Raw genomic sequence first — 14,370 nt, 5'->3', positions numbered from 1 at the left:
ATTTAGAAGATAAATATCAGATTAGGCAGTCCGATCAATATGGAGACGAAACCAGAGGATCAAGTGAAAAAGATGAAGATGAAGAGGATAAAAATCAAATTAGGCAGTCCGATCATGATGGAGACAAAACAAAAGACTCAAGCGAAAAAGATGAATACGTAGAGGATAAAAATCAGATTAGGCAGTCGGATCATGATGGAGATGAAACCAAACATTCAAGTGAAAAAGATGAAGATGTAGAGGTTAAAAATCAGAAACAGCAGTCCGATAAGGATGGAGATGAAATCAAAGACTCAAGTGAAAAATATGAAGATATAAAGAATAAAAATCAGATTAGGCAGTCCAATCATGATGGAGACAAAACCAAAGACTCAAGTGAAAAAGATCAAGATGTAGAGGATAAAAATCCGATTAGGCAGTCCAACAATAATGGAGACGAAACCGAAGACTCAAGTGAAAAAGATGAAGATGTAGATGATAAAAATCAGATTAGTCAGTCAGATCAAGATGGAGACGGAAAGAAAGACTCGAGTGAAAAGGATGAATATGTAGATGATAAAAATCAGATTGGGCATTCCGATCATGATGGAGACGAAACGAAGGACTCTAGTGAAAAAGATGAAGATGTAGAGGATAAAAATCCGATTAGGCAGTCCGATCATGATGGAGATAAAACCATCGTTGGTTTCGTCACAGGTGAAGAAGATAAAGATGTAGAGGATATGAAAGTAATTCTTCTTGTTGTAATTGTTGTATTCAGCCTACTCCTTTCTTTGGCAATTTTGGGATACTGTTTTTTTAAGAATCGTTCAAGAGACCGAGTTATCCCTGAACCAGGTTGGTCCTTTGAGAAAAATCCTGTGAAATTCGTCTGATAAAAACTTGTATCTTTTTATGGGATTTGGTTGATATTGGCAGCAGGTCCTCCGCATCTTTTCAGCCAATCGTTATATGTGCCAAATATTTCAAAAATGAGAATTGCACATTAATCTGCACCCTAACTATTCACTAGTAGCTACATTGTTATAGCAAAGGAACATAAGCTAAAAGCGAACATTACCCAAAGTAACCAAAAAACGTGTTTTAAAAAAACTTTCAAGTGAGAAAGATTTTTCGTTGAAAGTTTGTTCAAGGATACTACTACTAACTAATCACCGCAGCACCAAGCCACCTGAGGCTAATACATCTACGCACGCTCCTCCTTCATCCCAGACTCTTCAAAGCCTCCCTCTTTACATCCTCCCAAGAAGATGAGGTTTATCACAACTAATATATATATATATATATATATATATATATATATATATATATTTATCTTCACAAAGGTTTATTGCCAAAATAAACTTTCGACGATTTTGCAAAATAGCTCAAAACTTCTTTTAAATTGAGGACCTAAGTAAAAAGTGCATCATTTGTATTATCATGGTCAAAAACCTTTATCTGGAGGTTTTGAGCCTTCCATATTTAAAAAAAATCGATTTTTTGAAAGGCTATATTGAACTGTTTCTTTTTTCTTTTCTTTTTCTGGCAAGGAAAGCTGGATTCTGTAAGGTTGTAGAGAGATGTTTAAATGTACACAAAGATTTTGCGTGAAATGCTGCTTCCCAATTATTAATTTTTGGATTATAAACCAAGACTACCATTACTAACCATGATTAGTCTTAACGGAAAAATATTATTTTGAAAACAAATTTATGGGCATTTCAAAACATAGAGTGGAAACTCTAAAAAATTGTGTCGGATCGAAAAAAGTACACGATTGGAATCGCCATGGCCAAAAACATACATGAAACTTACAGTTCCCAGGCTTGAACAGCATGGAAAATCACTTTTTTTTCATTGGAAGCACTTCTATGGCTTTATTTTTTTCTTTCTTTTCTCCGCTGCTAGCGGGGGACTTGAACATCACAGAGAACTGTTCAAGGCCTCATTCAAAAGGAAATTGCTACATCTGCTCACTTTTGTAATTAGTCAAACAAAATATTAAAAATAAAATCTATTTTTTGACAAAAAAACTGTATCTACTCATACAAGATGATGAGTGACGTCATAATCGTAGCTTAGCCAAAAATGAAATTAAAAGTAAAATATAATTATGTGATGACGTAAGCTGCAACTGAGGTTCGGTCTTTACTATATTTAGCCTGTCTGCGATCTTTATGGAAAATGGTCCAAATTCACAAAAGTGAGGGATGAAAAGATTCTATCGATTTTTTTTAACTAAAGAGTCCAAAATTGGACATTTTTGAAGCTGGATGCAATAATTTTAGTAAAATATTTTGTAAAATATTTTGGAGGAGAACAAATTAGGGAACTAAAACCAATTATGCATAATACATGGAAAAATTGCAAAAATATTTACATTCAGGGAGGAGAGGATTATGAGCCTAATACTATTAAATTACTAAAAGCGAATTGTTTCTGATTGGCAACTTTAAAGTTGATAAGTCATATTTCCAAAACCAGTAGAAAAAATTTCAATGATGAAACTAAAACAGTAAAATACCGACTTTGGGGGGGGGGGATTCAAAATTTTAAAGTAAGTCAAAAACAAATTTTCTGCTCAACCTACAGAATTCAATTTCCGCTTTTTTTAATCTTTTTTCCTGTTGTGTTTATCTATTTAGATGTTTGGCACCCACAGAAACAGATATTGGCGAAACTTTTTTTTATAAAGCAGGCAGCTTTTCAAAACATTCGAACAAATTTGTATGTGTTTCTTTAGACGTTCGGTGCCGACAGTAACAAAGACTTTGGTGGTAACTTGTTCTATAAAACAGATAGCTTTTCAAGACAACCGAACTCAATACATAACAGATTTTATTTGAAGCAATGATATCACGCCACAATTTTCTGTTATTCTTGCAAAAGAGCAGTTTCAATAGAAACGTAAAACTAAAAAAAAAATTAGTGCTTAAACCTGCTGTGCATCGAGTTGGGATGCCTGAAAAACTTTTTTTCTTTATGAATATAGGAATGGCATGGAAGTAGCAAAAATAGGAATTTATAAAATTGAGACTAAAGCCACTACTACTAACAACTCACCGCAGCACCAAGCCACCTGAGGCCAACACAGCTACGCACGCTCCTCCTCCATCAAAATCTACTCAAAGCCTCTCTTTTTACACCCTCCCACGAAGTTCCCATTTCATTCAAATCTTTCTTTCCTTATAAAATTTTCTCCCATTTCCTTATAAAGACAAATAAAAACATAAAATAGAAATCACATGTAAACTAGATACATCGTAACACATCAAAAATAAAAGACACTAAAACAAAAGAAAAAAACATAAAGTAGGAGAAAAAAAACTCACAACTTGCAGAATCTAATAACGAAATATGGAATATTGACGCAAGCAGTCTTTATTGTTATTATTATTTATTGTTATTAATGAACCACAGTCTTGAGCAAATGCGATAGTGGATCGTCAATTTTTCAATTAGAAGTGGTTTCCAAACTTGAAGTTAGACATAGCAACAGGTGTCAGCGAAAATAGCAGGTACTTAAAGGTGAGGTTGTTTCAATGAGGAACCTCACCATCCTTCTCTCTATTCTTTTTACCAGTTGTTACAAAGTTTCTTAAAGTGAGGATATTAAGACTTCTTCAGGGCCTGGTTTTTAATTTTTAATCATAAGAATAAAAACCGGACATATTTATTTCAATTTTTTCATCAAGACCAGTTTTTAACTTCCTGCCACAAGTCCTTGGGCCAAAAGGAATCTTATAAAACAAATTCGGCTTTTCCAGGTTGGCTCAAATCATATCCTCAATTCCTTGGGCTGAAGAAACCCCGATGTATCAGGGAAAATAGAAAAATGTTATTTCCTTATAAATCCATCCTCGAAAAAGGGCCAAAAACCTTATTTCTCGGCCAATTCGTATAAAAGGGGTGATGATAAAACTTTGGAGGCTTCGTTGGAACGCATATTGAAAGTTCTAGCGCTTCTTTCAAAGGGCCGGAAGTGATTGGAGGGTAGTCAGTCTCTTTCCTGTAGCTCTGTGTAATAGTCCTGAAACATGTAAATTACTAATTGTTCATAGATAAGGTTTAATAGAAAAAAGGTGGTCTGAATTTTAGTTGTTTGATCAGCTAGGAAATGTTAGGGATCGTTTGCTAGGCCATGATTCCCAGTTTCCCAAGGATACATTCTGGAAGTAAATGTCGTAGCTGGGTAAATCTAAAGATCCAATGTAGATCCCAGCTTTCAAATTATCTGCAATATCTCCGAGATCGAGTTAGAAGTTTCAGATACTCTCATGAAAAGGTAGGAGGAGGGCCGAGGAGACTTGAAATTATACGTTGGGAAAAGAGAGTAAAGAAGTTTTAGTTTCCCGCCTACCAAAATATTAATTAATTTAAGACCATACGGAACTTAGCATCTGAGCACTTCTAATTACCAAGGTAAATCAAAAGGTGCTATGTGTTTCCAGGTCATAAAGATGGCGGAACTGCAATAGCTCGGGGTCAGGTTTGGAAATCAAGCAGAAATTTTCAGAGTGTGCTGGGGGGAGGGGGGGGGGATGGAAGGTAAATTAAGACTTGAGGAAGAAGAGAGAGCTAAAACAAAAGACCCTATGTGCACCCAGGCTATCAGAATAACAGTATTTATTTACTTTTTTTTCTTCAATATACCACGAATGGTTTGAGGGGTGGGGTTGAAACTTTCAGGCAATGTTAGGAAAGGATAGGCAGGGAAGGAAGGGCAGGACAGTTAGTCAGTATAGTCTTAACCATTATTAGCAATATTGCAGCTAAATAGAAATAAGAAGAAGACTGATTGCAGTAGTTTAAGAATAAGAATATGTAACCTATCGTCTCAACAAGAAGGTATTTCAATATAAGGAACAAAATTAACACATTCAAAACGTAGAAATTCTCAGTCAGTCCAATGGTAAGCATTACTAGCAAACGTATGCTAAATTTTTTACAGGAGAAAGAACGATTACAGTAGTTAAAGAATTTGAACATACAGCTTATCGTGTCAGCAAAACGACATGAATCTTCACGATATCGAACTAATGAACACGTTGAAAGCGGTGAAGTTCCTAGTCAGTACAATAATTACATTAAAAAACTTAAGAAACTGAACATTTCCTAAGGTTAGTGTAGATAAGTGCTGATTTGAAGTATAAATAAAAGTTAAATAAAGTGAACTTACTCTGCAGCAGGTTTCAGACTGATGTCTATTTCTGCACAGCCCGAATCGTGATCTAATAATATCTCGACACTGCTTGAGCGATTATGTTTCTTCTTCTTTGAAACTTGTTCAGGAATAAGTATGTTTTCATACTGGGAACCAGGAGAAAAAATTTCAGATGCCTCGATACCTTGCGTTTTCTCAGGCACTATTTGCACCAAGCAATCACAACCTTAATAAGAGAGACCATATTAACAATATTCAAAGCTTTACAATAAACTGCATAAGAAGATATTGTTTTAAGATACAAATCTCGTTACTGTACAGAAGATGTTCAAATCAAAACATTTTCATAGTACTGTGATTGTCTCTCTAAAAACACAAAAAGTAGCTACAAACCTAAGCGCGTAGAATGCAGATCTTTCAAGAGGGGTATTCCCGGACAAAGAGGTTCAATGCTTCAAAAGATGCTCGTTCTAAGTCTAAATGTCGTGGTCTGGCACAGTTTTCAATTTTACCAGAACCTTTCTGTAGGTGTATATCACTATATCTAGGAGAAGAGGGGTTTAACTTGATAATTTTTCAGAATTTATTTTTTGCACTGCTTCGGAAATTAGAATAAAAATTTAGCAGTCTAAGAGCACACAATTTTGAACATAAAATCTAAAGTACTATCAAAACCATTCTAAGCAATGGTCTTTATTCAAATGTTTCTCCGCTGCCAGGTACTTATTTTAATTCAAATTATTACCCAAAAAAGTAATCTTTCAGAAACATGGAAAAAAAGTTCCAATCCCCTCAACTTCTAGTCTTTAATGGTGGTAGTCCTTAGAGTAGGGCTGCCACAGGTTCAAGTGGCTAAAAATAGGGACTTTGGGGCCTCTTTTTTTTTATCAAAAAGGGACCCCTCAAGGAACCATTCTGGACGCAAAAGCGAACTCAAAACTCAGTTTTAAGAATGCTTTTGAAAGAAAAAGCAGTGACACAACAAGAAACGAAACTTGATTAAGGAAAAAAAATAAATTGGGAATGATTATATGCAGACATCTCTCCATGACCAGTTGCCAAGTAATAATTAAGAAACAGACCGCCCGAGAATCATCATGCAACTGAAGGAGCTTTTTCTTCTTTTTTTCTGAACGCTTTACTTTCGAATACAAAAATCAGGTACAAAAATATGATGAAAGAGATAAAGGCATGGTACCTAAAAGACACAACCTATTTGCTTTTATTTTTTGCACTGCCTTCTGCTGGAACAGAGATGTGATCAGCAACTGTTTCTTTTACTCTAACTGCTGCTGGGCGGTTTCAAGAGTAGCAACTACCTTTTTTTGTTCAGTAAGCATCAACAGAGTCCCATCTATCATGGCCTGCGCTAGCTGTATCTCAACCATGCCCTTCTTTGACTGTGAAACTTCATCGGGATTCAGAAAACTTATCGCTTTAAACAACTGTAAAAATTCTCCGCCGAGTATTTGCTTAAGGACATATAGTTCCCGGCCGCAGAATAATACTTCTGAACATGCTGCATGGACGTGCATTTTGGAAGCTCGTGTACTGACTCGCGATAGTCGAGTATCTTGTCACTTACAACTGTCTGTAGCAGTGACACAGAGCTCTTTTCATTTTCGAATGGCTGAAGCGTTAGTTCATCCCCAAGTCTTTCGGTTGCTTCGGGTTTTAAAACTTGTTCAGCCAATGTCAAGACCAGGAGATTCAGCTCCGTATAGACTTCATGCACTAGGGCTCTTCCCGTTGAAACTTTTCGGTGAAATGTGTGAAGAGGTTCGAACTATCAACAACAAACTGACACTTTCATGGTCGGTTGTTTGATCAGCCGGATGAACTCTTTGTACGCGTTTGATTTCACAAGACTATGGTTTTTCGGTGGAATATAGACAACGAAGCACTCAAACAGAGCTGGTATCTGTTCCCTTAGCCTGGAAGCGGCAATTCCTATTATTAACCATCTGGTGGGTACGTGTTTCAAAAAGTGAGACTTCGGAACGCCAGTTTTTCTTGAATCATCCCGTAGTCTTCTTGTCTAGACGACCAGCCACTAAAAAAGTAGTTCCCTTTGATGACCAGATAGGAAAAATTTTCCCCAATTTAATGCAAACCCTTACGAAAAGAGTTGTGTACCAAATGCATCACGCAGGTGTCAATCAGTTGGAAAAGTTTTTTGTTCACGTTCGGACCATCACAACTTAATGCTAGTAGTTTAGAGATAGATAAACCATTGTCATCAAATGTTCTGACTTCATCTTTAGCTGTGACATGTCCAATAAACTCAGTTTTCAGATGTTTTTCTACCACTTGTTTAATCTTTTCGGACCAGAATCGGATCCGCATTTGAAGCTCTTTCTTACTTTCTGACTTTGTGGTTTTGTCAAACTCGACAACATAATAACTGTTACCGACTTCATTCAAGGGTCATCTTTCGGAAATGGGGCCCAAGAACTTCGGTTAAAAAATAAGTGAACTTAATTCGCCTGAAGGTGAAGTTTTTGACCACTGTATCTCTGGAAATTTTCCAAATACATCTGCAATTCCATCTGCGGATTTCCCGGAATAGTCAGACTCAATCATCTTCAGAGCCCATGTAATTTCTGCAACCATTATTTTATCCCCCACTACATAAGAATCTAGGTGCATTGGCAGTTTTGCCAGTTCACCGCTCTCCATGGAAGATGCTGCCGAGAGACGAAGCTGATTCGGCGTGAGCTTGATGGTAATATAGCTTCTTATGTTCAGCAGTTCTGGCATGCTACAGTAAAGCGCAGGAGCCCTTATAGTAGACAAGCGATGTATCACAGATAGAACAGTAGAAATAGAACAGATCTCCCGGAACGGCTCTACACCACTCTTTCATTTGGTGTACCATCGCACCTTTCTCTTCTAACCAAGTCTCCCAGAATTTGCACTTTCCTATTCTAATTCAAACTGAAACTTCAAACCCTAAACCTTTTAAAAGAAAAGAATATAGTAGAAAATATATAGGCTATTACCAAAAATATATGCAAATAAAAAACGGCGCTAGGAAGCAGCCTAATAGTTCGAGAAATGTGTGTAAGCTCAAAATCATGCAAGAAACCTGGTTTTAACACCACCTCCTTTGTATTTTGTACTTGAAGCCATTTAGTAATTTATTTATTTTTCCACTGTGTGTAACAAATTGACACTCAGAAAAGACCTTTATAGGTAATTAACAAAACCAACTGAACCCTGCCGCCTCCTAGCCTATTGACTCCAGAGCCCAAAAGAGTCACTTCTTTTCGTTACTAGTATGTCTGCTCTGTCCTGATAATAACGCTGTAGCCTATAACAGCAAGTTTTGTCTTTCTAAGACAAGCAAAAACAGGTTCCAAAAGTCTCAATAGAAACAAAAATACTGAAAACCGTATGCTCACAGGTATTGGCAGCCTTAAGGATATAGAGCTTTAAACCAAAGCAAGCAAACCGGACTTTGAGGACCTTTATCAATTTAAGTGATCAATAGGGACTTTCACTCGATTTTAGGGACTTTGCGGCAGCCATGTTAGAGTGATTACTTAAAAGAACATTTTCCAAAAAATGAGTTTTTCAAGAAAAAAGTAAAGAACTCCATTAAACCAAAAATGAACAAAAATATAATCAAATAATCTACCTAGCATACAACTACCACAAATCAGTATCAATAAATAAATGAAACCCAAAACGAACAGAAACTAAAATAAATAACTGAGTCAAACTCAAAACGAGCAGAAATTAATATGAGTAAGGTTCCAAACCCCTATGCTTTCTAAAAGCCAGAATATAATTTCCACTTTAATGAAAAAAATTCAAATGAATTTACTGAAAAAAATGTACATTGTCAGTTTAATATACATATGCTGATATTCATTCCTTAAAATCTTAATTCATTTTTGATTTCTTAAAGTTATAAAAGTGAAAAAATTTATAAAGAATCTATTTTTGTTCATTTTTGGTTTAATGGAGTTCTTTACTTTTTTTTTGCTGAATGGATGTGTTTGGGGAAATGGTGGGCGTGGAAGGGGTGTTAGTTGCCTTCCAGTCACTTCCGACTACTAAAAAGGGAACTAGCACTTTGAATTTCCAATCGAATGGGCCTTTTTTCAATTTTCTACGACAAAGCTTTCAATAAAAAACCTTATTAGCCCCCAGGGAATAACTTACAACATTAGCCCTGAGGGCTGTGGGTGGGGCGTCATCCTCAAAGACCTAATTTTCAGAACTTTAACTACGGTGAACAAAATGGCTATCTGACAATTTTGATTGGATGATTCTGGGGAAATGGTTGGTTTAAGAGGGGGGTTAGTTGCACTCCTATCACTTTTGACTATTGAAAAGGGCACTAATCCTCTCAATTTCCAACTGAATGAGCCCCTTTTGAAGTTTCTATGAAAATGTTATCTATAAGAACCTTATATGCCCCGAGGGGATGACTAATAACCTTTGCCCTGAGGGCTCTGGGGGGTTTGTCATCCTTAAAGACGTAAATTCCAGAACTTTCAACTACGTTAAAAAAATGGCTATATCAAAATTTTAATTGTGTGTTTGGGGTAATGGTGGGTGTGAGAGGAGGTTAGTTGCCCTCAAATCATTTTCTACTATTAAAAAAGGCACTAGCCATTTCAATTTCCAATCAAATGAGCCCTTTTTGAAGTTTCTAAGACAAAGCTTTCTATAAAAATCTTATATGCCCCCAGGGCATAACTTACAGCCCTTGCCTTGAGGGCTGTGAGGGGTCCACCTTAAAGACCTAATTTCCAAAACTTTCAACTACGTTGAACAAAATGGCTATCTAAAACTTTTTATTGGATGTGTTTGGGGAAAAGGTTGGCGTCAGAGGGGGGTTAGTTGTCCTCTAATCACTTTCGACTATTAAAAAGGGCACTAGCCATTTCAATTTCCAATCGAATGAGCATTTATTCAAGTTTCTTTGAAAATAGAAACTTATACATTATATGCCCCCAGGGCATAAATTATAACCCTTGCCTTGAAGACTGTGGAAGGAGTGTCCTGCTCAAAAACATAATTTCCAGAACTCTCAACTGCGCTGAACAAAATGGTTATTTCAAAATTTTTATTGGATGCGTTTGGGGAAATGGTGGGCATGGAAGGGGTGTTAGTTGCCTTCATATGACTTTGGACTATAAAAAAGAGTACTAATCATTTTAATTTTCAATCGAATGAGCCCTTTTTGAAGTTTCTACAAGAACGCTTTCTATAAAAACCTTATATGCCCCCAGGGTATAACTTACAACCCTTACCCTGAGGGCTGTGCGGAGAGGGGGGGTTGTCATCCTCAAAGACCTAATTTCCAGAAGTTTCAACTACGTTGAACAAAATAGCTGTCTCAAAATTTTTATTGGATGTGTTTGGGGAAAAGATGATCATGAGAGGGGGGTTAGTTGCCATCTAATCACTTTCGACTATTAAAAAGGGCACTAGCCCTTGGAATTTCCAATCGAATGAGTGCTTTTTGAAGTTTCTACGACAAAGATTTCTGTAAAAACCTTATATGCCCCCAGGATGAAGTTTACAACCCTTCCCATATGAGCTGTGGGGGGAGTGTCTTTCATAAATATGCCTTTTACATTTAAAAATGAACTACATAGAGGCAACCTACTCATCCAAAATTTTTATTCAATGTGTTTGTGGGTATGTTGGATATGAAAGGGGTGTTAGTTACCTTCCAATCACTTTCAACTATTAAAAAGGGCACTGGCCTTTTCAATTTCCAATCCAATGAGCCCTTTTCGAAGTTTCTACGACAACTCCTTCGATACGAAGTGCCCTGGTCTAGAGAGAAAAGAAAAAATAATACATTTTGCCAACACCGTTCTTTACTTAGGCATTGCTATTGCGCTGCCTATGATTTCCTGTTTGGAAACTGTACTGGTATAGGGAACTAAACAGTAATAGGTAACTTGTATAGCGATCTATCAAAGCACACGAAACTGGAATAAGGAAGTCCAATGGTACTGGTAAATCGTAAGGACAAATCTACTGGCATAGGAAACTTATATTAGAGTTTGTACTGGCATTTGAAAATTATATAGGAAAATATACTTGTATACGAAACTTATATTAGGAACTATAATAGTACAGAAAACTTATATAGGCAATTGTACTCACATAATAAACCTATATAATAAAGAAAGAACTCTTGCCTATACTAACTTGTATAGGCAACTTAACTACAGCATAAGATTGTATAGTTTTATTTATTACATAAAGGATCGATATAGTTCATCATAAATGGTATTAGTCAAGAGTATCTTGTGTAGTAGTCATTAATAGAAATTTTGTTTAGACTTTAAATTGACAGATGTGTAAAAATTTATGCGCAAGTAAAATTAAAAATGTTTGCGTACAAATGTTTTTTTGTACGCAAAAAGTCAATTTCTTTTTCTTTTAATAGAGGGCTGTGGGGGGAGTGTCATCCGTGGGGGAGGGTGATTCTCCCTCCAATTACTTTCGACTATTAAAAAGGGCAATATCCCACTCAATTTTCAATCGAATGAGCCCTTTTTGAGGTGTTTACGACAACGGTTTCTATAAAAACCTTATAGGCCCCCAGGACATAACCTACAGCCTTAGCCCTGAGGGCAGTGGGGAGAGGGGGGCTATCATACTCAAAAACATAATTTACGGACCCTTCAACTACGTTCAACAAAATGGCTGTATCAAAATGTTGATAGGAAGTGTCAGGGAAAATAATAGGCGTGTGAGGGGGATTAGTTGCCCTCCAATCGCTTTTCACTATTAAAAAGAGCACTAGCCCTTTCAATTAACAATCGAATGAGCCCTTTTTGAAGTTTCTACGACAACACTTTCTATAAAAACCTTATATGTTCCCACGGTATAACTTATAACCCTTGCCCTGAAGACTGTGGGGAATTGTCATCCTCAAAAACATACTTTCCAGACCTTTCAACTACGTTGAACAAAATACCTATCTCAAACTTTCGATTGGTCGTGTATGGGGAAATGGTGGGCGCGAGAGGGGGGTTAGTTGCCCCCAAATCACTTTTGACTATTAAAAAGGGCACTAGCCTTTACAATTTCCAATCGAATGAGCCTTTCTTGAAGTTTCTACTACAACGCTTTGTTTTAAAACCTTATATGCCACCAGGGCATAACTTACAACCCTTGCACTGAGAGCTGTGGGGGGAGTTGTTATCCTCAAAGACCTAATTTTCAGAACTTTCATCTACGTTGAACAAAATGGCAAAACGGGGCAAAATGCCCCGTGGTACCACAGTTATAGCAAGTTAGTTCTCCTTGCGCTGTGTTAAAGTGCCTATTTTTATTATACTCTCTATATTGAAATATGTCTGTCTCATCAACTTCCTCTCTTATTTTGGTCTACCTATTTACCATTTCCGCCATTTTTTCGCTTGTTTTTGGGTTCTTTTCTTTCAAATATATCTTCAATTCTCTGTGGGTATTTTCTAAAAATTGTTCCATTACTGTTTTATCTATTATTTCCTTTATCTTTTCTTTTATTTCTTCCGGGTCTTCTAACATTCTATAGTTTTCTAACTCTACCCATTTTAAACACATATCTTTCAATTTGTACCCGAATTCTTTATAAGTTTCGTTGTCTCGTTTTCTTTCGCTTCTAAATCTCCTTTGAAAGTGCTCGGGGGTGAGTTGAAACTTTTTAAAAATGGCTTGTTTTAGTCTTTCAAAATCTTTTGAGTAGTGCATTGGTAATGCTTTATATGCAATTTGTGCGTTGTAGTTAAGGAGGGGCTGTATTCTTGTCACCCAATTTTCTCTCGGTAATCCGCTTAATTCCGCCGTTTTTCAACATTTTATATGTAGAAATGTACATCTTCATTTTCTTTCATTGGTTTAAGGTTTACTGCCTGCATTACCTCTACTGTAGGCGATTTCTGATGTTCTTGGATATTTCTCCTTGCAATCATTTGCATAAATTCTGTTCTATCCTCTTTTTCTGGCTCTGCCTTTCGTTCTCTGGCTATTCTATCAGCCTCTTCCTTTCGTTCTGTATCCAGATATTCTATCGGCCTCTTTCTTTTGTTCTCTATCTATTCTAATATTCTCTTCTCTCTGCTCTCTAGCTATCCTCTCTTTCTCTCTTCCTTGTCTATCTTTCTCTGCTTCTTTCTTCATAAAATTTAATAGTTGTTGTGTCATATCTATTTGAGTGCTTTTTCGCGAGCCCCTGCTGAAAATTGAGCTTCTACTACTGGTGCTACTTGGCCTACTATGAATCTCTCTGTTTTGATATCCTCTTTATTGGTTTTCTAATTCTGTTCGTTCTATAATTATATTTTCTTTTACCCTAAACTCCCCTACATTTTGTACTTCATCTGAAGGGTGAGTTGGTTTTGTTTTATTCGTACTTTCATATAGTGAGTTTTCTTTATGTATTATTGCCACTGTTTCTTTTGTCTTGGTTTCTCTATCTGGGAATAATTCTTGCTTAATTTGCCTTAAACTCTTTTCTTCTTCCATGGTTTGTACCGGAGATCGCTCAATTACTGATTTTGTTTTGAAGGTTTCCCCTCCACAAGTCTCAGAAATCTCTTCTATTTCATCCCCTGAGTTATAAAAGGTTCTATCTGATGGCGTTTTTCTTAGGGTGTTTCCAACGGGAGTTGCATATAATTGGGATGCGTCTGAATACGATTTTTGTTTTACCACGGTAGATCTTGTCTGAATTCTTAGTTTGTCCGCCATTATTCAGTTTACTTAACGTCTTCCGTCCAAATGAAAATACTTTTATCAATGTCTCTTTTTATCCTTTCGTGAAAAATTGTTTCCTTTTAATTTGCCGATTCTACGTGGGTGGCGCAGCCTCCCTTGTCTCACAAGTTAATTATTCGCATGATCTATTGATTCTTAAATTTTATTACTTATTGTTATCCAACTAGGTACAGCCCAGATAGAAAAAATTCTCTTTGCGATTTTTTATATATGTAACCACAATAGGCTACTCTTGTAGGCTAAATTACTTGTCTCTTCGAAAAGGCGGAATTCTTTTACCATCAGGTTTACTGATAAGACCTTTTGTTGCTGGCACCAATGTTCGTGGTGTTTAGCCACCAGTGTTATACCGGGAGGCCACAACGCCACTGGCGTGGTAATATACGGGTGTCACCACTTATTGGAGGGGAAAGCCCCGGCCCCAAAATATAATGTGATGCCGCGTCTACCACACCGGTTCTGCAAATATCGGGTTTGGCACTACC

The 14,370-nt window shown here is 36.6% G+C and overlaps 1 protein-coding gene across 3 annotated transcripts in view; it reads right to left on the bottom strand.

Annotated features, from left to right (window-relative positions):
• LOC148955621 (uncharacterized) overlaps window positions 1-14,370 on the bottom strand; it is a 222,395-nt gene that overhangs the window by 121,306 nt on the left and 86,719 nt on the right. For all 3 annotated transcript variants that reach the window (XM_089103223.1, XM_089103211.1, XM_089103217.1), the window contains exon 7: window positions 5,162-5,372. In XM_089103223.1, coding sequence (XP_088959349.1) covers window positions 5,162-5,372 — 211 coding nt within the window. The remainder of the gene's footprint in view (window positions 1-5,161; window positions 5,373-14,370) is intronic.

This window comes from Artemia sp. Qi Xiang Cuo, chromosome 2 (genome assembly GCF_049724085.1).
Source record: "Artemia sp. Qi Xiang Cuo chromosome 2, ASM4972408v1, whole genome shotgun sequence".
Lineage (NCBI taxonomy): Eukaryota > Metazoa > Arthropoda > Branchiopoda > Anostraca > Artemiidae > Artemia > Artemia sp. Qi Xiang Cuo.
Note: the sequence above shows the minus strand (reverse complement) of the source record. Positions and strands in the feature narration are given on the sequence as shown.